This window comes from Oncorhynchus clarkii, chromosome 24 (assembly GCF_045791955.1).
Source record: "Oncorhynchus clarkii lewisi isolate Uvic-CL-2024 chromosome 24, UVic_Ocla_1.0, whole genome shotgun sequence".
In the NCBI taxonomy this organism is placed as follows: Eukaryota; Metazoa; Chordata; class Actinopteri; order Salmoniformes; family Salmonidae; genus Oncorhynchus; species Oncorhynchus clarkii.
This window is the reverse complement of record NC_092170.1, coordinates 15,284,739-15,310,187: the sequence shown is the minus strand read 5'-3', so window position 1 is coordinate 15,310,187 and position 25,449 is coordinate 15,284,739. Positions and strand designations below refer to the sequence as shown.

Below are 25,449 nucleotides of genomic sequence, written 5' to 3'. Positions count from 1 at the left end.
CTATATAGGAAAAGGGTTAATAAGAGCTGTTCCATGACATGATGTCTGAATGTCTAGAAAATAAATTGCACGCTTAAATAATGACATTTAAACTGAATTTTAACTTGGAGGCTAAGAGGTTTTACCTGAATCGTGCCAGGCAGGCAAGAGAGCTTCATACAGCTGCCATAGCTACAGTGAAACGTATAATATATGCAATATATGCAATTAAGCAAACGTTTTTAGTAGTGCGTGCATACCTTATTGTATGGGGGTCCCAAGCAGGATTTATGTTTTAAACCAGCACCTCAACGTTTGCAGGTTTGAAATGCTTACACTTTACTGGCTATTGCAGTGGTTCGCATCCATAGATCTAAAGGATGCGTATGTTCATGTGGCTCTCCACAGAACGTTTCAGAGGTTTCATTTCGAGGGTGTGGTCTACAAGTTTCTGGTCTTGCATTTCGGGCTCTTCCTATCGCCCCAGAGCTTTTTCTATGGTGGTGGCTTTGGCACCGGTGAGTAGCCAGGGGATCCCATTATTGGCCTATCTGGATGATTGGATGGTCATAGTGGAGTTGAGGGAACAGGTGGAGCTCCACACTGCTACGTTTCCGATATTCAGTCTCTGGGGTTCATAGTGTATCACAAGGAAAGTTGTTTGACTCCGGCACAGCGCATTCAGTTGGCCTCAAACTCTGCTCTATGCTTTTCCTCCGGTGGTCCTGATTCAGGCCACCGTGGAGAGGGTCCATCAGGAGGGTCTGTTGTTGATTCTGGTGGCTCCCCGCTGGCCCAGAGAGTTTGGCACCCACGTCCGCATGTATGGGATCTATGGGTTTGGCCCCTGAAAGGTTGAATTTGACGGCTAGGGGTTTACCCTTGAACGTGATAAAGACTATAGAGCCGGTGCATATGCCCTCTATAAGAGGGTTGTATACATATGAGTGGGTCGCGTTTGAGGGTTGGTGTCAGGTTAAAGGAGTTTCATGCTTTATATGCTCTTTGGTGCACATTTTGCTTTCGGAGCAGGGCTTTTCTTTTTCCACATTGAAGGTTTATATGGCAGCCATCCCGGCGTGTCATGTAGGGATTGAAGGCTCTACCCTGGGGTCTCACTCTCTGGTGGTGAAGTCTCTGAATGGCGTGCGTCGGCTCAGACCAGTGTCTAAACCTATGGCATCCACTTGAGACCTGGCTTTGGTCCTGGATTCTCTGTGTGAGTCTCTGTTTGTACCATTGGAGTCTGTGAAGGTCCTTTCCTAAGTGACTGCCCTGCTCATGGCCTTGGCGGCAGCCAAGCGTGTTTTGGATCTCCACGCGCTCTCAGTACACCCTAGCTGTTTGGCGTTTGCTCCTGCTGACTATTTTACATCCTAAGTCAGAACCTTGGGAGAGAAATCTGCATATGTCTTCCAGGTCCCTGGCTTTCCAGCTGTTCCCTTTCTCACCTTCTCCGTTTCCCTCCAGTGAACAACTGAGTTTGCATGGCCTGTGTCCGGTGCTCTCTTGAGTGTACAAAACATTTAAGGACTCCTTCCTAATATTGAGTAGTGCACATTTCAGGCTCGCAAGGTAAGTATTGTTATTGGAACTGTGGTTTCTATGGACTTGGGCTGCAGTGGCAGAATGTCAGTGTGCATAGCCAAGCTGCAGCAGGTTCTAGTTCCCTATATAGTGTTCTAGTGTTTTCATTGTGTTCTCATAAGGGTGGTAGGTAGCTCTCTGAGTGCCAATAATGTGGATGCCGTTTAACGCAGCCCCGCGCACATTTCTGATTCTGAGGGGGTGGGTTAAATGCGGAAGACACATTTTTGTTGAATGCATTCAGTTGTGCAACTGACTAGGTATCCCCTTCCCTTTCTGGTAGTGTTCTCGTCAGGTTCTTGTTGGGTTCTCGTCGTGTTCGCATAGTTTTCTCATAGTGTTCTCCTTTTAACATAGTGTTCTCTTACTGTTCTCACAATGTTCTCAATGTTTTCCAACCCACCTCCTGTTCATATGGCACCAGGCTCCAGCTTTGTGGGCCAAACTCTCCAGTCAGAACTATGCTTTCTGCTGCTTTAGGTATACTTGCCTTGGCCTCACAGGGGAGAGATATCCAGAGTTCAGTCTGGTTGTGAATATAGATCAAGAGGAGCTGTTTAATGGTCTGATACACTGCCTGAATGCTGCAAACAACTTGTCCCTGAAATAAGATCAGCAAGTGCTGCGGTGGTATTATTCCTGATGCAAGCGTTTTACTGGAATACAATAGCGGATCCTGGCAGCCATCATAAATTCCTGAAATGTTTACTATGTTCCAATCACAAGGATTATAAAGCAGCAAATGGACTGAGGGAGAATCAGGTTGCTGTGCCTCCTCTGTCATGCTCACAGACCTTCTAAGAAACAGTTTTTTCTGAGGAGAAAAATGATTCCTGAGACATTTGAGAAAATAATAATGAAAGCATGATATACTGTAGCTGATGTTTCTTTTAAGATAATGGTTTACTAGTATGTTGGCATTCTGACACAGTGAATTATAATGGTAGACTATTGTATCTACAATGTTGCCATGTAAGTGGGTATAGCTTTAGAGACATGCAATGACCGGCTTCTGTCCAGAATCTCAAGAGGTACGATCAGGCTTTTAAGTAGTGACTGTGGGCGGTATTGTCCTTAAAGCACCAATGCAGTCTGTGTAAAAAAAAAATCAATTCAATCATCACTGCATGTCTAATTAATCACTCTGTGTTTATTTAATGAAAATAACTCCAAAACGCGTATGGGCATTAGAATACAAATTTGAAGATATTTACATACACTGCCCTGATGAGCGGATAGGATGGTCTAGAACCCACCCCCTTACCCAGATGAACAGTCATTGGTCGATTAGAATCAGTTCACATGATGTGGCCCAAAAGTTCTATTCCACCTGAACAGGCTGAATTCCAGGTCTTTCAAACAGCTCTTACACAAAAAGGGCGTTATCATCATTTTCACAATTTCAGAGTGCTATTTAGAATTCATAGTGTGGAAATGTCTTTAAAAAAACAGGTAAATAACATTTTTTAAATGCACTTCCCTTTAAAGGTCCAATGCAGATCTCAATATAAAATAATTTCTGGGTAACAAGTACCTTACTGTGATCAATTAATATGGTCAAAAAGAAACAAAAAGATCTTCTTGGCAAAGAGCAATTTCTCAAGCAAGAATTTTGCTAGGAATGTCTGTGAGTGGTCTGAGTGGGAAGGGGAAATTGTAAAACTAGCTATTATTGGCAGAAAGGTTTGGAATGCTCTTCCTCGTGGGTCTATTAACTAAGGGTGCATTTGTAAATTCACTCTGGGGTGCCAGAGAGTGTTCAGTGCACTCTGGGCGTTTGTCAGATTGTCCGTATGTAAATTCAGAGCGGTTCACTCTCGGAGCATTAAGAGCGCACACTGGATGCTCTGGCCGAGGAGTAGGGTTGATTAGAACGTTCTGGCCTCACCACGGCAGTCAAGCTCCCAAACTAACTGGTTAAAGTTAGCTAGCTTGACCTCCCGAATGGCGCGGTGGTCTAAAGCACTGCATCGCAGTGCTAGCTGTGCCACTAGAGATCCTGGGTTTGAGTCTAGGCTCTGTCGCAGACGGCCATGACCAGGAGACCCATGGTGTGGCGGCGTCCGGGTTAGGGGAGGGTTTGGCCGGCGGGGATGTTCTTGTCCCATCACGCACTAGCGACTCCTGTGGCAGACCGGTCTCAAGTGCACGCTGACACGGTCGCCAGGTGTACGGTGTTTCTTCCGACACATTGGTGCGGCTGGCTTCCGGGTTAAGCGGGCATTGTGGCTTGGCTGGGTTGTTTTTTAGAGGATGCACGGCTCTCAACCTTCGCCTCTCCAAAGTCCATACGGGAGTTGCAGCGATGGGACAAGACTGTAACTACCAATTGGATACTACGAAATTGGGGAGAAAAAGGGGTAAGAAATGTAAATAAAAAGAAGTTCGCTAGCTTGATAGCTACTTTCAGACATAAATGAGAGAACATCTCACTCTGACCATTTTTCTCATCCTAGCAGAGCTGGTTAGGCTTTTTTCCTGTTATCCAGAGCATTGGTGACTGTAACTGTGCTGCTGGTAACAATTTAATTATGCTTTTTTGCAGAGGTTTACTTACACCGGCCATATTCAATGGGTGTTGAGCGTTCGTAAATTCGTCAGTTATTCTGTGCTCTGGCACACTCAGACGAGAGTGCTCTGAAATCGGAGTAGATAGACAGAGCGAATTTACCAACACACCCAAATTTACCACTTGGATATGTCACCAGGCAGGCCAAAACTCCATCCCACCAAAATAGGCTGAAAGATCAGACGGTCTTTTCAAACAGCTCTTACACTGAAAGGACATTATCATCATTTTCACAATTGCACAATATTATTAGAACCTCGTAGTGTGGAAATATATATAAAACATAGGAAATCACATTTTTGACTGCACTGGCCTTTACATATAAATAAACACCATCCAAAATAAACTCAACCAGTTACAATGAAAACAGAGATTTCAAAAATGAACCTTTCTTTATCCAGCTACAATAATTCCAACCTTATTAAAAATGTTGGTCGAAACACTTATTTTTGGAACCATTCAAAAACCCTTCAAAAACATTATATTTTATTGCATCATGGTAAAGTTAAAGGTATGTTCACATTCTGACCAGAAGGGGAGCCCTCGCTATCTCAGACTGATCTTTCGGAAGTCCTGGACATTAGGTAGTGTTCTGTCTATGTGCTCTATATCTATATGCTACAGTCTGTGTGCTCTATATCTAAACTCTACCTCTCTCTGCCCTGAGCAGTCTAAGTGGGAGATCATCCCTGTGTGTTGACAGCCTTTCTCCTTCTCTTTCTTTCTTTCTTTCTTTCTTTCTTTCTTTCTTTCTTTCTTTCTTTCTTTCTTTCTTTCTTTCTTTCTCTCTCACTCTCTGTCTGTCTCTCTCGCTCTCCCCTATATCTCTCTCCTCCTCCTCCTCTCTCTCTCCTGCCAACCAAAAATCAGGCCTGTGTTTGCTGCCAGAGAAGGCATGGCTTACCCTGGGCTCAGCTAGCTATTGGGGCGGGCGGAGCCTGCCCTGTGGTTACCAAACCCAGGATTAGTTTCACTCCCCCTGAAGACTGGCAACACCGTCTGCTCTCACTGGCATCAACACACTCCTTTTGTCTACTCATCTGTAACCCAAATCATACAAGGAGAGGAGAGGATGGAAGAGGGAGGTGTTGTGTTTAGATAGTGTCTGTTTACTGTTTTTGTTAAGATATTAATGATCTTAACTGACAGACCTTTGCATGGACCAGTCAAAAACAGGCATTCTGTACTCTCTCAATGGTGCATTATCATGCCCTAACGAGTGAAGTTCATCGTTAATATCTCTCTCTCTCTGGCATAATCGTATCCCTTACATGGGTAATAATTTGCCTTATGAGTGCAAGATAATAGTGTCATAAATACTTAGACAAAACCCCATAAAAAATTACACTGCTCAGGATGTGTTGAATTACATATAATATCACTGTCTACCTTACATGTTTAAGAAATTAATCTTTATTAATTTGGAACAGTTTTAGGTTGCGTCCCTAAAAGCACACTATTGGCCTATGTGACCTGGTCAAAAATAGTGCACTATATAGGGAATTCTTAGACTTATTCAAGCCTTTGAGAGGAATGTTGGGCATTCAGGACTGTGGGAGAATGTACAGTGCTGTTTTAATTATGACACTACCCAGAATGCCTTGTGTCTGTGTAGCAGTGCAGCAGTGACATCACTGCGACTGTCTTCATCAGACCAGACTGTTTAACATTTTTCCAGCCCCATAGACAGACAAGACTAGAGTACACACAGAATAACACCAAGAAACTGCAACTATGTAATATAATATTATAACTGGAATATTTTTTTGCTATAAATTGAATTATTTGCTCAATGTACACTTTTAAATGTTCCTGAAATATTACTCTGAAGACCATCTAAGTCAAAGGTGTGTGTGTGTGTGTGTGTGTGTGTGTGTGTGTGTGTGTGTGTGTGTGTGTGGGGGGGGGGGGGGGGGGGGGTGAATATTATTATTACTACTATAACTTTTTTTAAAGGAAATTCTAAGAAAAAGGCTCCAAAAATCTAGCATTATAGTATTATCCGAATCCAGTCCTTTGGCATATGGAAACCTGTATCGTGTAAACGTTTTAATACTAGCTCCTAATTATGGAGTATACCTAGAGGGATTACAGTTTAATCCCGTCCCTGTAGCGCGGTGGATCCAGTGGATTAAGGCTGTATTGTCTCTGTATGTGCCCCTTCAAGCCACAACACAATGGTTCTGTACCCTCCAATGTCTTTTTATTCTCTCTCGCGCGCTCTCTGAGGGGGAGTAGACTAGAGTTCTTTGAATAGAGAGTTTATTTTGCAGAAAGACAAACCCTTTAGGTTGCTGGGAATCTCTTGCAAACAGCATCGAATATAAAACTATATCTGTCCGTTTATTGAGACGTCGGCCTAATTCTCTGTTCAAATGTAGCCTAACATGGTGCAGGTTTAAGATCTATCTTAATGTGGAAACAACATTAAGAACAACTGTCATTACAAGATATTTACATCGGATAATAAATAATAATGACAGTGATGTTTTGATCACGTTTTGTTTCATGTTCAAAAGCATTGCTTTCTGTTCTGTGAGAGCAACGCAGTAATTACATTGTATAATATTACGTTATATGTACACGTAGGCCTATATTGTAGGCTATACATTATATATCAGTGTATTTTGTAGTATCTATTCATGAATATGCTGTGAGGCATGTTAGGGACATATGTTCTCATAGGCATACAATAAATACACCTGAAAAGTTATTAGACCCGGGATATTACATGTTTACTGCAGCTTGTAAAGCACATATTTAACGGTGATTGTGTAATCAGATAAGATCCGTTTAATACAGGCAGAGAGTTTATTACAGACAGCTATAGGGCAGGCAGAGAGAAAGAGTAGGAAAGCCGATTCCACTATTCCTGAACGCTCCGTGAGCACAATGAAAGAGCGCCCAGGGAATTGAAACCAAAATCCACTTGTAATCTCGCAACAGTATCAGGCATAATTGGCTGAGGAGCACAGGATTAAGATTGACGAGACATTAAAGTGACTCTTTGGAGTTCACGCGATCGATAAATATCCCAATTTCAAGAGCTTTCATTTGAGCTCGAGACAAATCAGCGGAGCTGACGCGCCTCAGCGATACTGCTCCAAATAGAACATGGAGAATGGAGGGAGAAGAGAGGACAGGAGGAGAGATGGAGATGGGGAGGAAGACGGGTGGAGACAGAGAGAGAGATAGCATGTGATCCCATCAGCTGACCAGGGATCAAAAAGCCATCGTAAATAAATACTGAAGGGATATCGTCAGCACAAATGCAAAAGCTTTTATTTTTCCTCAAAGAAACTGTTTAAAAAAAAATCGTTTAGGATGCTATGCAAATTGTCACAATCATTTTGGGGTGGTGTTGTGTCTCTCTTTTAGAGGCCGCAGATGTTGCTATAGCAACTGAAATAATTGTTATGAAAAATATTAATATGCAAATATGCATAATAATAGCCTATAGGTTAGAAGTGAACATTCATCATATTGGCAAGCGCTCCTCCATCTCTGGTTTAGTTCTGATAGACCGTATCATACTGCTGGCCCTATTGCACAGCACGCGCCTATAGTTAAACTGGTCATTACTTATGTAAATTGGCTTCAAATCGTTTTGTAAGCCTAGAATGTATATAGGCCTATATGCTTGTTGAATTGGCCGAATGGCGATTTGGTTAAAAATAACCTCTTTTATAGCCTCCAGAGTGCAACCCAAAATGGAGCCGTGTTCTGTATTCAACCTGAACGAGTAATTCGTGTTTGCATAAAAAATAAAAATAAACTGAATAAAGACTTGTTACCATGATAATTAAGAACTGTGCATGTTCCCAAATTAAGAATAAATTGTAGAATTTGCATCCTAGACATTACATCGCCTCAATATGTGCTCTGATTAAATCGAAGTAGACTCAAATTTGATAATAATTTCCAAACAAACAAATCCGATTATTTGTTAGGAATTGTTAAAGACCATGTTTTTTTTGTCCTTATATCTGATGCACGGTGTATTACGCATTATAGGCCCAGTGGTCCTCAGCACCCCAGCCCAGCTGGTGGCCCCAGTAATAGTGGCGCGAGGGACGCTCTCCATCACGACGACCGAGATCTATTTCGAAGTGGACGAGGATGACCCCTCCTTCAAACGGCTTGACTCCACGGTAAGTCCAATCGCCACTTTCCCTTTCTGTTTGAAATGCACAAGCTTTTGTTCACATTCAAGTTCACTTTACTGATTCATGTTCATGTTTTGGCTGGGCCCGCATTGACCCCAGGTTCCTTTCTTTTACAAGACACAAAATGTGATTTAGAGATTAAAATAATTATTCAGATTCAACCATGTGCAAGAATTCAACCATTAGCAGATTATGGAGCATTTGAAAATATATGGTCCAATTGGAACGTTGTGCCATTTAAAGTTCCAGGGTGTAGACGAGCCTTAAACCTACCCAGGCCTCTGGAGAGAACCTGACATGTAGGCCTACAACATTTGACACATTTCTTGATATTCTGATCCCCTCAAAACCTGTAAACCTATGTCATCAAACGAGAGCCTACGAGGTATTTTCGATTTTACACCAATATTATCATTGTTTATAAATATAGCGACTGTGTATGGACATGGGATAAGTACTAGCACTATTGGGCGCATACTAACGTTGTAACCTAGACATTTACACAATTACGCGTTCAAAACACCTGTTTTGCGCATTATTCGTGTCCACTGTATATTAGAAATATAGGCCTAATGTCTAACCCCAACCGTACCTCTCATACATTTGTTTTTCCCAACAGCATTACGCCTATAAAATGCGTTTACATAGACAGCCTATTATTATAACGTAGACAACCTGATAGATACAGCATGGAGGGTAGGCTTATAGCCAGAATTAATAGAGAAATCACAAACTATATTTGCGTAATTTAAAACGGGTTAAACACTAGGCTTAAAAAATACCCATGTATGATGCATACAATAAATATGGCCTATATATGAAAAATACAAGTTATACATTTAATTAATCATGATTGGGACACAAATATTACATAGCTATTTTTTATTAGGCTAACTCTTTAAATTAAATCAGAGACAGGAATAAAAAATCAGATCAGATCATGTTATAATCCAGTGTATTTCAAGTGCATTTTTTCTTCTCAATTAGACTGTATTTATATATATTTTCTTATTTTCAGGTTTTATCATGTAAGCAAGGTACAAACAAAAAAGTATCGAGTATACTTTAAATAAGAATTCAAGTATGTTTATGGAATGTTTCTTTTTTTAAATGTAACAAATAGTACCATCAAAATGTAAACTTTCAAAATGAGAAAATGTCCACTGACAACAGATACAGCAGACTGTTACTGAAATTAATGTACTAAATGAATGTATTTTCTACCAGATACAAAAAAAAAACGTTTTACTTTAAAAGGTGTAATTGAACTCCTAAGTTTACATGTCACAGAACAACATTCACAATTTCAGACCACTGGAATCACAACCTATGAATGTATTTACAGTATAAATATTTACTCAAGGCTTGTATGGGGGCTTTATTTTAAAGCATTTAAGCTAATAAACGATTTAGACAACCGTGGGCATAGAGAGAAATAACGAAAGATTAATACTGAAATTAAACCTAACCTTGAATGTGGATTGATGGTACAATTTGCTCCTAAATCACAGAATAGAATTAAGAGAAGGGTCATATTTGACTATGGGTCATAAAAATGATATCAGAGTAAACTTCTTCCTCGTCAGAGGATAGTCACATTTTACAAGACCGTGAATTCAACAGAGGCACAGTGACCATTTCTGTCCATAGTCCTTTGATACATCACCAGGCCTCTCACTGACCCTCCTTTCACTATAACACAAATTTACCTCAGAGTTTCTCCAAGCTTTTGGGGTTGGTTAGAATCTCTCTCGCAAGTCGCCAGGTCTGTTTGGCTGCATTTTCTAGAGCAGAATGAGGTTTCCCCTGGAACAGATCTAGATTAGGCAGGAAGTAATGGGGACACCTCCTGCACTGCAAACACGAAATAAGCTGCAATAGAATCCCGTTCAAACGGTCCCCGAGGTTGTTCTCGTCCCAGTCAGACTCCCGTGGATGTTTTTCACACTCATAAGAAACCAGAGTTTTCATGTGGTAGTTGTTGAGGGGCGTCCCAGGCAGCTCAAGGTGCCGGTCTCGTAACGTTTTGAGGACCGACAGACATTTCTTCCTGCAGCCTCCCAGGAGTAGGCGGTTCTCGGCCTCACCGAACTGCAGGACCCAGGCGTCGCTCTCTGCCGAACTTTGTTTTCCGTTCAACGAGTAGCACTCTTTAGAGAGAAGGTTGAATCCCTCGGCCTTTACTTCGGCTACCCTGTTGGGCCCCGGCCAGGGGATGTGCGGTAGGGGCCAGTGCGCTGCGCTGCGGGGCCAGATCCCGGTGCATTTGAAAGCCGGGGTGATCTGAACGATGTATCTGTCTCTGATGCGTAACTTCACCTCGCTGGTATCAGACACCATTTTGACAACATCTCTATAGCTGCATTTATCCACGGCCTGCGCCACTAGGGTCTGAAATCTGGAGCGGATCTTGCGCGCAGAGAGGTAGCCGGAGGCGGTGATGAATTCTACCCAGAGAGACATGCTCCTCTTACGGCCGTCGCTCAGCTTGAGCACGGCGCAGCCCGGCAGAGATCCATCATCCACGAAGTTAAATACCCCCATCTGGTTGAGGTAGAGCACCACCTCGAACTCTGTGGGGGAGATGACCTCTAGCCCCTCGAAGCGGTTGTCCATCTCGTTGAGAGAGCTGATGAAGCGGGGCTCCTGCACCTCCACCTCCTTCAAGACGTCCGACACCACCTTGCACACCTCCCGGATGGTCTTGGAGATGGCCGCCTTCCGAGATTGGCATTTCTCCTGGTAGTATTTGTTGAGGTGGTACACCAGCTTGGCCTGGGCGGCTATCATGTTAGGGCAGAGATCCGGGTTGTAGACCGGAGTCTCGCAGTAAGCGGACGGATCCAACGCGGCTGTTTGTACGGGAGCCAATTTTAGAGAAGAAAGAACGCTATTAAAAAGAAAAAATATGTGTTCCAAAAGTCCCAACCAAGCCTTTTATTGCTTGTTGGGGCACATGCGTAATAATCTCGCCGGTCTAAAAGCATACGCTTTTGCATTGAACTGCAGTTGGAAAATGTATGTACTTCGATTTGCGAATAATTATAAAAAATCCATAATACACGCTCTCACGTCAGTAGTCAAAACAATCTCGTTTTTGTTATTTCTCTAATCACTGCTGTAGTTATGTATCCGCATATGAAAGTGCGCGGTGCTGTCTGTCTGTCTGTGTGTGTGTGAGGGCGACGTGGAGGCGGCTGAGTCTTTCTGTGTTTAACAGCCCGGACGCTCTTCGGGAAATTATAAAGGGAGGGTTATGAACGAGGATGTCCAATCGCCATCTGATTCGTCACCGCCTCCAGTTTATTAACAACAAATTAATCCCCGGGTTTTATATACAATTTAAACTAAAGGTAGTAGTCTCGATGATCGGAAGTCCACTTACGCGTTGGCGAGAGAAAAAACAAAGCCCTTTTCTACTCTCTTTCAGGCTGTCTTTTATAAATTTTTTACGGATTTTCTCCAACTGCATATTTTAAACGGCTTGGTTGAATGCTACAGTAGGTTAGGCTATAACATATGCCAGGGTTTTGCGTATTTATTTGTTTTGATTAAAACATGTATTTTACGTTGTATTTTTCTCGTGTTTATTATTCTCGTTTACTCTTATTTTCGTTTTGTTTTATTCTTGATGATTAGTGTGTCTGTATTGTCCACAGCCTCTGGACGGTACCTGATCTAATATTAGACACGACGACTAGAATGACAGGTTTGATGACAGTTGTTCCGTGGGGTTATGTCTTGGTTATTTTAGATTTTTTTGCTTTGACTGAAGATTCGCACTGCTAAATCTATTCTACAGGGACATTTCAAATAGGACTTTGGAATGCAGTGTCCTTAGAAAAAAAAATATCCTACTGCATGTTGAAATAGCCTATAGAATAAGGATTTACATCTGTACCATATCAGTAGGTTAGGCCATTGTATAATTATTAGGCCTGTGAAATCGCATGGTTATTTTGGAAATAACGCTTGTATGCAACATCCTAGTAGTTAAAAAATATTGGACCGGTTAATTTTCGGTGTCTTCTTTTCCAGCGTAAATAGGCTAATGATAACTTAAAGGCCCAAAGTCCTTTAGAAGTTAATTGTTTTTTCTTAGTGTCGCACAAATACATTTTCAGGCGTACTTTTGAATATGAATGTTAATATTTTTTCATTATTCCAATGTATGAAATAGGCCTACTATCCCTCATTAGTTGAAGGATGAACTTGTCAAATTAAGTAGGACACATCTTTTCAGTGAAGAAAAATTAAGATGGCATCGATATTGCCATTCATTTAGGCCGTCATTGTAATTAAGAATTTGTTCTTAATCTTAACTGACTCGCCGAGTTAAATAAAGGTTACATTTGTAAGACTGTAATCTATACATGTATAGGCTTTTTAATATATTTCCTATATTAATTATTTTTCAACAATGGTAAATGTTTTATTGCAAGCATCTAGTTAGTTTGTTGAAATACGTGATTCCGATGATTATATAGTCCACGATATTGTATGACGGTGTCTTGTCAGCATTAACAGGTTGTGAACTCAAGGTTTTCAAAAACAGGCCATTAATACTAGACAAATTATTGATGTTGTACATTGTAGACATCATTCCCGGTGAGTGTTGTGTGAGATCAGTTTTTACATTTATCACGAATATGATGATAGAACAAATTAAACCAAATTAAACAATTGCAACTAAAAAAAACAACGTTATAATTATTATGATTATTATTTTAGCCTAATTATATATATCATTGAGTTGAGTAGGCCTAGTAGTTTTTTCCTGAAGTAAATTAGTTCTACATAGGCAACACAACATAGGCTAGGCCTACAATATTCATATTACTACTACAGAAATACTCCTTAACTATTCCAATCGTATTACTAATATAACACAGTTTATTATGTTATCAAGACCTCAATGGAAGCAAGACACATTTATGCACAACACCAGTAGACTATATATTTTAATGACGAAGAAGTTGCTGCACGTTTCTGCACACCAAATCCCCGAACAATCTCTGTAGTTATCACCGAACTATCTCCCTATCTCTGAACCATCTCTAGCTTAATAAGTAGTTATCATCGTGGCTTCCCGTCTCAGATGGTTCAGTTTGAGCTTTGAAGAAGACTTTAAACGGCAGAGGTACAGGACATAAAGACGTTTACACTAATCTGCACCAACACTTTGCTGCACAGAACCACACATTATCAGGATAGACTGCACCTTGTCAGTTCCCAATGTAATATCTCTGTGTGTGTGATGGCTATTTGTCTCCCACTATCGTGCCAACCAGTCTGGAGGTCTCTGTCACCAGCATCAGCCCAATCATAATTAATAATGTCCCACTGTTACCAGGCAGACATTACAGATATGACAACACATGGGTGTGCTGGGATAGACCTTGCCAAGAAAACACATGATTACACTAGGCACATCCTAAAGGTCTACAATTAAACTATTAATTCAAATTAAGTGTGAAATATAGTTTACCATATTCTTAACCTTGATTATTATTTTAGATGATAGTCAACAGAAATAGTTTCGGGTTAGATATTGACAAAACTAGCTATCACTTCCTAGTTTAGATTTTTCTTGGTCACTTTCATGGAGTGTTTTGTGAATGTAGGACTTTCTATACTGGTTCCATATGGAGAGAGATGGGAGGAAAACCCGCACCTCTTCTCCATCTCTCTCTGTCTCTGTCTGTGTGTGTGTAGATCAGCAGGTATACTGGCCTTTATTAGATCCAGACTAGTCTACAGTCTACTTCCAACTGTGCGTGAGTGTGGCCACGAGGCTGGTCATCCCTCTGCGTGATAGAGGGGCTTTTCTTCAGGATTATCACCTCTTTAATCTAAAGCATGTGGCTGCAACCTGGCCTACCCTACACAGATCTACATGGAAATGTTAATGCTTAGCTCTAACAACCTGAGGTGCGTTCAGTTCGGTTCAACATTTCCTGCGTTGCGTGACGGTTTGTACTGAATTACACGTTTCCTCAAAACGGTGCACACTTTTCTTCAACAGCCTTTGACGTACGTTTGTGTGTGAATTAAACGTTGCACACCGTTCTGTCGTCCTGAACACACCCTTGGTCTACTCTACTATAGATCTACACTAACAACCTGTTCTACTCTACTCATATACACTATCCCTCGAGATCCTGCATTGTCTATGTGTTAGATCCACAATAGCAGATATGGGTTAGCGCCTATCTCTGATCCAGCCTAATTTCATTAGAACCTATTTCTGACCCAGCCTAATTTCATCCAGTCTCTGACCCTCCAGCTTTATGCATGATTGTGTAAATCAATACAATGACTTCTACTTCCTACCATGTGACCCATCCTCTCTGTGTAGAAGGCTTCTTTGTTTCCAGAGCTGGCCTCTACTGCACTTCTCCTTTTTCCCTCCATTCTTCATTTTTCTCTTTCTTTTAGTAAGACTGATCCTCCTGTCAGTGGTCTGGCATGGGGTCAACAGTTCTTGTCTAATAGCCGAAATGGCTTTGTGATGACACCATAGTTTATCACACACACACACACACACACACACACACACACACACACACACACACACACACACACACACACACACACACACACACACACACACACACACACACACACACACACACACACACACACACACACACACAGACTGAAAATGGACATGAGATTTTTCAGCTTGACAAATACAAGTCTAAGTTCACAATATAACATCATTTTTCGATGCCACAAATACATCACCCCAGACAGTGTAAACGTTTTTATGAATGTACAATACTGTGGTGCATTATAGACACCATTAGTGTAAATGATTAAGACCAAACCCACCAAAAACTATAATAATATTGATTAAGGCGGACCATATTAAACAATTTAAAAGTCTCAATAGTAATAACAGCATCTCATAATGTGGCCATTAAAGTCAGCTAATTGAGGATAATAATACTCAATGTGTGTCTCTATTCATAATCCTGTTAGAACATGACAAATAAGGTCATCCATGTTATTCTGTCATCTGTCTCGCTGTGCATTATAGAGGAAAGGGGATGGAACGAGAGGTTCAGTCACCAAGTCAAATCCAGATTATACCAACTGTCTCTAATGGAGTGACAGTGCAATAGGACTCAGATTAAGAGGGTGGCATTTAAGATATGTGTGATCAGCATTAGGCTTCACACTGGGTGAAATATTACACTTCACCCTCTCGGGATGGGGACTCACTGACATGTTCCCCCACAAACTTCATTCATCTCAAAATGACATTGTCATTGGGGTTTTTAATAATCTGAATATCATTATTCTAGACAATATGGTGTCTCTGTGGGGTAGCCCGTTCCTTTCTGGGCCTTGTGCCTTCCACCCTCTGGATCCTCCCTCCACCCCGACCCCCTCTGGATCTCCGGCCTCCACCTTACTTCATCTGTTATACCCCCTCCTCGTGTCAGCAGCCTCCCTGTGTTAGCCTCTTTCTCAATTCATATTTCCTTGATTCCTCACATTCTCTGACCTCGCATCCTTCTCAAAGTAGATTGGAGAAAAAAGGTCAGAGGGGAGGGACCTTGGACCTTATCCTCCAATACGATTGAGGAGGAGGAGTCAAGAACAAAGGATTCTAGATATTGCAGAGAGAAGGATTGAGATACAGCTCTCCTGTCAGCAGCCTTTCTCTGTGAGTAGTGAGGAGCCAGGAGTGGACAACACTCCTGGACAACACTCCTGGACAACACTCCTGGCTCCTCACTACTCACGGAGAGTGAGGAGGAGAGAGAGAGGAGGAGAAAAAAAGCGAGAGAGAGAGGGAGAGAGAAAGAAGAGAGCGAGAGGGGGGGGGGGGGTGGGAACAGGGGAAATTAACTAATTATCTCAGCTTCTGTTGTGCCCCTCCTCTCTCCTCTCCTCTCCTCTGCCACCCACCTCCCTCCTCTCCTCAATATGGAACGCTTGTCAGCCTTTCTGATGAATGACATGCATGTATTTGCATCAATTTAGCATGAATACAATTAAATATAATTTAGTTTTATTTGCCAACACGGCTTCACATAATAACACAGAAAATGAGAGGTATTATCAGAGGTCTGCCATTTAAAAAATACACAGCATAACATTCTGTGAGCGATCACATATTTTTCTGTTTTTGTATGTGCCCATAGCATTACTGTGTATAAATGCTTATGTTATGTTGCATGTCAAATGCACAACTTTTGACCAGGGTCCAATGGTATTTGCTATATGTGCACTACATAGGGAATAGGGTGTCGTTTGTGATGCAGCCTGTGGCTTCTCCTGTCTGTATAATCATACAGATAAACTCTGTATCTGTTCTACGTGACTGTGTTAAGGCATTATTGAGCAAGGCAGTTAACCCACTGTTCCCCGGGCGCCGAAGACGTGGAAGTCTATGATGGCAGCCCCCCGCACCTCTCTGAATCAGAGGGGTTGGTTTAAATGCGAAGACGCATTTCAGTTGAATGCATTCAGTTGTACAACTGACTAGATATCCCTATTCTATCAGTAAGAGATGGGAGCAGTGTCCTGATATGTTATTATTCTGTTATCTCTTAACATTTCATTTCTGCTGTTGTGAAGCTGTTAGAGTAGCAGTATTGTACAGGCTTGTGGTTTTTGGGGACTAATTTATAGTGCAATATCCAGGTTGTTTTGCCAGGGAGAGGAAAGGTGCCCCTGATGTTTGTTTTTGTAAGATATATACAATCTGGTCTATGCATATTTGGACATTGACCAAGTTATTATTATTGTAGCTGTCTACCACAGCATATTGGAGTTGAAATTAAATAATGAATATGATGGTATTTACATCCAAATCGGGTGAACAGTGTAGGAATTACAGCACTTTTTAGATGTGGTCCCTCCCCTTTTAAGGAACCAAAATTAATTGGACAATTGCTGCTCAGCTCTTCCATGGCCAGGTGTGTGTTATTCCCTCATTAATTAATCTACAAGTAAACAGATTAAAGATATAGAGTTGATTTCAAGTGTGGCATTTGCATTTTGAACCTATTACTGTTAACCCTCAATATGAAGTCCAAAGAGCTGTCACTGCAGTGAAGCAAGAAATCATTAGGCTGAAAAAAAACACTCAGAGAGATAGCAAATACATTAGGTGTGGCCAAATCAGCTATTTGGTACATTCTTCAAAATAAAGAACGCACTGGTGAGCTCAGGAATACCAAAGGGCCCCGAAGACCATGGAAAACAACTGTAGTGGATGACAGAAGAAAAGCCCCTTCACAACAGTTGGCCAGATCAAGAACACTCTCCAGAAGGTTGGTGTATCTGTGTCAAAGTCAACAATCAAGAGAAGCCTTCACCAGAGTAAATACAGAGGGTTTACTACAAGATGTAAACCATTGGTAAGCCTCAAAAACAGGAAGACCAGATTAGAGGTTTGACAAACAACATCTAAAAAGCCTGTCCAGTTCTGGAACAACGTCCTATGGACAGATGAGACAAAGATCAACTTGTACCAGAATGATGGGAAGAGAAGAGTATGGAGAAGGGAAGGAACTGCTCATGATCTGAAGCATACCACCTCATCTGTGAAGCATGACACAACTTCTGGCGCCGACAGAGATGACCGCCTCGCTTCACGTTCCTAGGAAACTATGCAGTTTAGTTTTTTTACGTGTTATTTCTTACATTAGTACCCCAGGTCGTCTTAGGTTTCATTACATACAGTCGAGAAGAACTACTGAATATAAGAGCAGCGTCAACTCACCATCAGTACGACCAAGAATATGACTTTCACGAAGCGGATCCTGTGTTCTGCCTTTCACCCAGGACAACGGAATGGATCCCAGCTGGCGACCCAGAAAAACGACTTCGTAAAAGAGGGAAACGTAGCGGTCTTCTGGTCAGACTCCGGAGACGGGCACATCGTGCACCACTCCCCAGTATACTTCTCGCCAATGTCCAGTCTCTTGACAACAAGGTTGATGAAATCCGAGCAAGGGTAGCATTCCAGAGGGACATCAGAGACTGTAACGTTCTTTGCTTCACGGAAACATGGCTCACTGGAGAGACGCTATCGGAGTCGGTGCAGCCAGCTGGTTTCTCCACGCATCGCGCCGACAGAAACAAACATATTTCTGGTAAGAAGAGGGGCGGGGGCGTATGCCTTATGGCTAACGAGACGTGGTGTGGTCACAAAAGCATACAGGAACTCAAGACCTTCTGTTCACCTGATTTAGAATTCCTCACAATCAAATGTCGACCGCATTATCTACCAAGGGAATTCTCTTCGATTATAATCACAGCCGTATATATTCCCCCCCAAGCAGACACATCAATGGCTCTGAACGAACTTTATTTGACTCTTTGCAAACTGGAATCCATACATCCTGAGGCTGCATTCATTGTAGCTGGGGATTTTAACAAGGCTAATCTGAAAACAAGACTCCCTAAATTGTATCAGCATATCGATTGCGCAACCAGGGCTGGCAAAACCTTGGATCACTGCTATTCTAACTTCCGCGACGCATATAAGGCCCTGCCCCGCCCTCCTTTCGGAAAAGCTGACCACGACTCCATTTTGTTGATCCCTGCCAACAGACAGAAACTAAAACAAGAAGCTCCCACGCTGAGGTCTGTTCAACGCTGGTCCGACCAATCTGATTCCACACTCCAAGACTGCTTCCATCACGTGGACTGGGATATGTTTCGTATTGCGTCAGACAACAACATTGACGAATACGCTGATTCGTGTGCGAGTTCATTAGAACGTGCGTTGAATATGTCGTTCCCATAGCAACGATTAAAACATTCCCAAACCAGAAACCGTGGATTGATGGCAGCATTCGCGTGAAACTGAAAGCGCGAACCACTGCTTTTAATCAGGGCAAGGTGACCGGTAACATGACCGAATACAAACAGTGTAGCTATTCCCTCCGCAAGGCAATCAAACAAGCTAAGCGTCAGTATAGAGACAAAGTAGAATCTCAATTCAACGGCTCAGACACAAGAGGTATGTGGCAGGGTCTACAGTCAATCACGGATTACAAAAAGAAAACCAGCCCCGTCACGGACCAGGACGTCTTGCTCCCAGGCAGACTAAATAACTTTTTTGCCCGCTTTGAGGACAATACAGTGCCACTGACACGGCCTGCAACCAAAACATGCGGCCTCTCCTTCACTGCAGCCGAGGTGAGTAAAACATTTAAACGTGTTAACCCTCGCAAGGCTGCAGGCCCAGACGGCATCCCCAGCCGCGTCCTCAGAGCATGCGCAGACCAGCTGGCTGGTGTGTTTACGGACATAGTCAATAAATCCCTATCCCAGTCTGCTGTTCCCACATGCTTCAAGAGGGCCACCATTGTTCCTGTTCCCAAGAAAGCTAAGGTAACTGAGCTAAACGACTACCGCCCCGTAGCACTCACTTCCATCATCATGAAGTGCTTTGAGAGACTAGTCAAGGACCATATCACCTCCACCCTACCTGACACCCTAGACCCACTCCAATTTGCTTACCGCCCAAATAGGTCCACAGACGATGCAATCTCAACCACACTGCACACTGCCCTAACCCATCTGGACAAGAGGAATACCTATGTGAGAATGCTGTTCATCGACTACAGCTCGGCATTTAACACCATAGCACCCTCCAAGCTCGTCATCAAGCTCGAGACCCTGGGTCTCGACCCCGCCCTGTGCAACTGGGTACTGGACTTCCTGACGGGCCATCCCCCAGGTGGTGAGGGTAGGCAACAACATCTCCACCCCGCTGATCCTCACCACTGGGGCCCCACAAGGGTGCGTTCTGAGCCCTCTCCTGTACTCCCTGTTCACCCACGACTGCGTGGCCACGCACGCCTCCAACTCAATCATCACGTTTGCGGACGACACAACAGTGGTAGGCTTGATTACCAACAACGACGAGACGGCCTACAGGGAGGAGGTGAGGGCCCTCGGAGTGTGGTGTCAGGAAAATAACCTCACACTCAACGTCAACAAAACTAAGGAGATGATTGTGGACTTCAGGAAACAGCAGAGGGAACACCCCCCTATCCACATCGATGGAACAGTAGTGGAGAGGGTAGCAAGTTTTCAGTTCCTCAGCCCCTTTACTTTCAGTGCAGCAAACTCTCTCCAGAAGTTCAGTGAGGATCTCTGAATGATCCAATGTTGACCTAAATGACTAATGATGATAAATACAATCCACCTTTGTGTAATCAAGTCTCCGTATAAATGCACCTGCACTGTGATAGTCTCAGAGGTCCGTTAAAAGCGCAGAGAGCATCATTAAGAACAAGGAACACACCAGGCAGGTCCGAGATACTGTTGTGAAGAAGTTTAAAGCCGGATTTGGATACAAAAAGATTTCCCAAGCTTTAAACATCCCAAGGAGCACTGTGCAAGCGATAATATTGAAATGGAAGGAGTATCAAACCACTGCAAATCTACCAAGACCTGGCCGTCCCTCTAAACTTTCAGCTCATACAAGGAGAAGACTGATCAGAGATGCAGCCAAGAGGCCCATGATCACTCTGGATGAACTGCAGAGATCTACAGCTGAGGTGGGAGACTCTGTCCATAGGACAACAATCAGTCATATATTGTACAAATCTGGCCTTTATGGAAGAGTGGCAAGAAGAAAGCCATTTCTTAAAGATATCCATAAAAAGTGTTGTTTAAAGTTTGCCACAAGCCACCTGGGAGACACACCAAACATGTGGAAGAAGGTGCTCTGGTCAGATGAAACCAAAATTGAACTTTTTGGCAACAATGCAAGACGTTATGTTTGGCGTAAAAGCAACACAGCTCATCACCCTGAACACACCATCCCCACTGTCAAACATGGTGGTGGCAGCATCATGGTTTGGGCCTGCTTTTCTTCAGCAGGGACAGGGAAGATGGTTAAAATTGATGGGAAGATGGATGGAGCCAAATACAGGACCATTCTGGAAGAAAACCTGATGGAGTCTGCAAAAGACCTGAGACTGGGACGGAGATTTGTCTTCCAACAAGACAATGATCCAAATTATAAAGCAAAATCTACAATGGAATGGTTCAAAAATAAACATATCCAGGTGTTAGAATGGCCAAGTCAAAGTCCAGACCTGAATCCAATCGAGAATCTGTGGAAAGAACTGAAAACTGTTGTTCACAAATGCTCTCCATCCAACCTCACTGAGCTCGAGCTGTTTTGCAAGGAGGAATGGGAAAAAATGTCAGTCTCTCGATGTGCAAAACTGATAGAGACATACCCCAAGCGACTTACAGCTGTAATCGCAGCAAAAGGTGGCGCTACAAAGTATTAACTTAAGGGGGCTGAATAATTTTGCACGCCCAATTTTTCAGTTTTTGATTTGTAAAAAAGTTTGAAATATCCAATAAATGTCGTTCCACTTCATGATTGTGTCCCACTTGTTGTTGATTCTTCACAAAAAAATACAGTTTTATATCTTTATGTTTGAAGCCTGAAATGTGGCAAAAGGTCGCAAAGTTCAAGGGGGCCGAATACTTTCACAATGCACTGTATATACTGTACTCGACACCATCTACTGTATCTTGCCTATGCCGCTCTGTACCATCACTCATTCATATATCTTTATGTACATATTCTTTATCCCTTACACTTGTGTGTATAAGACAGTAGTTTTGGAATTGTTAGTTAGATTACTTTTTGGTTATTACTGCATTGTCGGAACTAGAAGCACAAGCATTTCGCTACACTCGCATTAACATCTGCTAACCATGTGTATGTGACAAATACAATTTGATTTGATTTGATTTGAATTTTGGTGGAGGTAGTGTTATGGCGTGGGCATGTGTGGCTGCCAATGGAACTGGTTCCCTTGTATTTATTGATGATGTGTCTGCTGACAAAAGCAGCAGGATGAATTCTGAAGTGTTTAGGACTATATTATCTGCTCAGATTCAGCCAAACGCTTCAAAACTCATTGGACGGCGCTTCACAGTGCAGATGGACAATGACCCAAAGCATACTGCGAAAGCAACCAAATACATTTTAAGGCAAAGATATGGAATGTTCTGCAATGGCCAAGTCAATCACCTGACCTGAATCCAATTGAGCATGCATTTCACTTGCTGAAGGCAAAAAGCCCTAAGAGCAAGCAGGAACTGAAGACCGCTGCAGTAAAGGCCTGGCAGAGCATGACCAGGGAAGAAGCCCAGCATATGGTGATGTCTATGGGTTCCAGACTTCAGGCAGTCATTGACTGCAAAGGATTTGCAACCAAGTATTAAAACTCACAATTTAATTTATGATTATGTTAGTTTGTCCAATTACTTTTGAGCCCCTAAAACTCGGGGGGCTATGTTTAAAAATGGTTGCAATTCCTACACGATTCATACAATAATTTTGAGAAAACTGACTGTATTTACACTGAGTGTACAAGACATTAGATGCACCTTCCTAATATTGAGTTGCACCCCTATTTCCCTCAGAACAGCATACATTTGTCAGGGCATGGACTCTACAAGTTGTCGAAAGCGTTCCACAGGGATGCTGGCCCATGTTGACTCCAATGCTTCCCACAGTTGTGTCAAGTTGGCTAGATGTCCTTTGGGTGGTGGACCTAGTCCTCATACACACGGGAAACTGTTGGGGGTGAAAAACTCAGCAACGTTGCAGTGCTGTACATACAGTATTACATGTATATATTACCTCAATCACCTCGACTAACTGATGCCCCTACACATTGACTCTGTACCGGTACCCCCTGTATATAGTCTCGCTATTGTTATTTTACCCCTGCTCTTTAATTACTTGTTCCTGTAATTTGTTATTCGTATTTTTTAAACTGCATTGTTGGTTAGGGGCTTGTAGGTAAGCATTTCACTGTAAGGTACCTGTTGTATTGGGCGCATGTGACTAATAACATTTTATTTGATTTGAGTTCTTGACACACTCAAACCGGTGCTCCTGGCACCTACTACCATATCCTGTTCAAAGGCAGTTACATATTTTTACTTGCCCATTCACCCTCTGAATGGCACACATACACAATCCATGTCTCAATTGTCTCAAGGCTTAAAAATCCTTATTTAACTGGTCTCCTCCCCTTCATCATCTTTATTTAATAAGATACATCAATAAGGGATCATAGCTTTCACCTGGATTCACCTGGTCAGTCTTTGTCATGGAAAGAGCAAGTGTTCTTAATGTTTTGTACACTCAGCGTATACATATAAGAACAGACATGAGGAGGCACCTTCACTCTCCGTACACGGAGTGGAAGGCAACAAATCGTCTCGTGTATATAGAGCGGAAGGCAACAAATCGTCTCGTGTATATAGAGCGGAAGGCAACAAATCGTCTCGTGTATATAGAGCGGAAGGCAACAAATCGTCTCGTGTATATAGAGCGGAAGGCAACAAATCGTCTCGTGTATATAGAGCGGAAGGCAACAAATCGTCTCGTGTATATAGAGCGGAAGGCAACAAATCGTCTCGTGTATATAGAGCGGAAGGCAACAAATCGTCTCGTGTATATAGAGCGGAAGGCAACAAATCGTCTCGTGTATATAGAGCGGAAGGCAACAAATCGTCTCGTGTATATAGAGCGGAAGGCAACAAATCGTCTCGTGTATATAGAGCGGAAGGCAACAAATCGTCTCGTGTATATGGAGTGGAAGGCAACAAATCGTCTCGTGTATATGGAGCGGAAGGCAACAAATCGTCTCGTGTATATAGAGCGGAAGGCAACAAAGCAGCAGAGGCAGAGTGATTAATCTTCATGTGTAGGAGACGTCTCCTCTCCTGTCTAAAGGTGGACACTGTAATCATGGGCCCACTGACCCTGTGTTACCCTGTGATACTCCACCAGAGCATCTTTACTGCAGCGCAGGAGCCCATTATGAATCTCACATTAATTGCACAGCCCTTCTCTCCCTTCAACGCCATGTGTTTCCAGTAACAGACACAGCAGAGCAGCAGAAAACAAAGACAAAGGGAGGGATAAAAGAGGATTGTGTTGTAATTAAATGCTGGTGGCTGGGCCCATGATGAAATTAGGCCATGTTACCCAAATAAGGCCTGAAGGGTTCATCATTTCCCGTGGTGGAGATGTGAAAATCTGGGTGCCAACTGTCAGGTCCCAGCTAATGATGACAAATGTTTCTCTATGCAGATTGTAGCGACACTGGGAGAGGGATAGAGAGGAGAGAAGATGGAGGGAGGGAGAGGGGGAGTAAGAGAGGGAGAGGGATAGAGAGGAGAGAAGATAGAGGGAGGGAGAGGGGGAGTAAGAGAGGGAGAGGGATAGAGAGGAGAGAAGATAGAGGGGGAGTAAGAGAGGGAGAGGGATAGAGAGGAGAGAAGATAGAGGGAGGGAGAGGGGGAGTAAGAGAGGGAGAGGGATAGAGAGGAGAGAAGATGGAGGGAGCGGAAGGGAGAGGGGGAGTAAGAGAGGGAGAGGGATAGAGAGGAGAGAAGATGGAGGGAGTGGAAGGGAGAGGGGAGTAAGAGAGGGAGAGGGAGAGGGAGAGAGAGGAGAGAAGATGGAGGGAGTGGAAGGGAGAGGGGGAGCAAGAGAGGGTGAGGGATAGAGAGGAGAGAAGATGGAGGGAGGGAGAGGGGGAGTAAGAGAGGGTGAGGGATAGAGAGGAGAGAAGATGGAGGGAGCGGAAGGGAGAGGGGGAGCAAGAGAGGGAGAGGGAGAGGGAGAGAGAGGAGAGAAGATGGAGGGAGCGGAATGGAGAGGGGGCGCAAGAGAGGGTGAGGGATAGAGAGGAGAGAAGATGGAGGGAGCGGAAGGGAGAGGGGGAGCAAGAGAGGGTGAGGGATAGAGAGGAGAGAAGATGGAGGGAGGGAGAGGGGGAGTAAGAGAGGGAGAGGGATAGAGAGGAGAGAAGATGGAGGGAGTGGAAGGGAGAGGGGGAGCAAGAGAGGGTGAGGGATAGAGAGGAGAGAAGATGGAGAGGGGGAGTAAGAGAGGGAGAGGGATAGAGAGGAGAGAAGATGGAGGGAGCGGAAGGGAGAGGGGGAGTAAGAGAGGGAGAGGGATAGAGAGGAGAGAAGATGGAGGGAGGGAGAGGGGGAGTAAGAGAGGGAGAGGGATAGAGAGGAGAGAAGATAGAGGGAGGGAGAGGGGGAGTAAGAGAGGGAGAGGGATAGAGAGGAGAGAAGATAGAGGGGGAGTAAGAGAGGGAGAGGGATAGAGAG

The 25,449-nt window shown here is 43.2% G+C and overlaps 2 protein-coding genes across 2 annotated transcripts in view; one reads left to right on the top strand and one right to left on the bottom strand.

Moving 5' to 3' along the window:
* The window catches only part of LOC139382269 (neurobeachin-like), a 318,332-nt gene that overhangs the window by 198,879 nt on the left and 94,004 nt on the right, over positions 1 to 25,449 (top strand). Inside the window, exon 42 of the mRNA XM_071126139.1 lies at positions 8,150 to 8,286. Coding sequence (XP_070982240.1) covers positions 8,150 to 8,286 — 137 coding nt within the window. The remainder of the gene's footprint in view (positions 1 to 8,149; positions 8,287 to 25,449) is intronic.
* On the bottom strand, positions 9,326 to 11,494 carry LOC139382733 (putative nucleotidyltransferase MAB21L1). Its single transcript, XM_071126845.1, has one exon. The coding sequence runs from the start codon at positions 11,089 to 11,091 to the stop codon at positions 10,012 to 10,014; it is 1,080 nt and encodes a 359-aa protein (XP_070982946.1). The 5' UTR covers positions 11,092 to 11,494; the 3' UTR covers positions 9,326 to 10,011.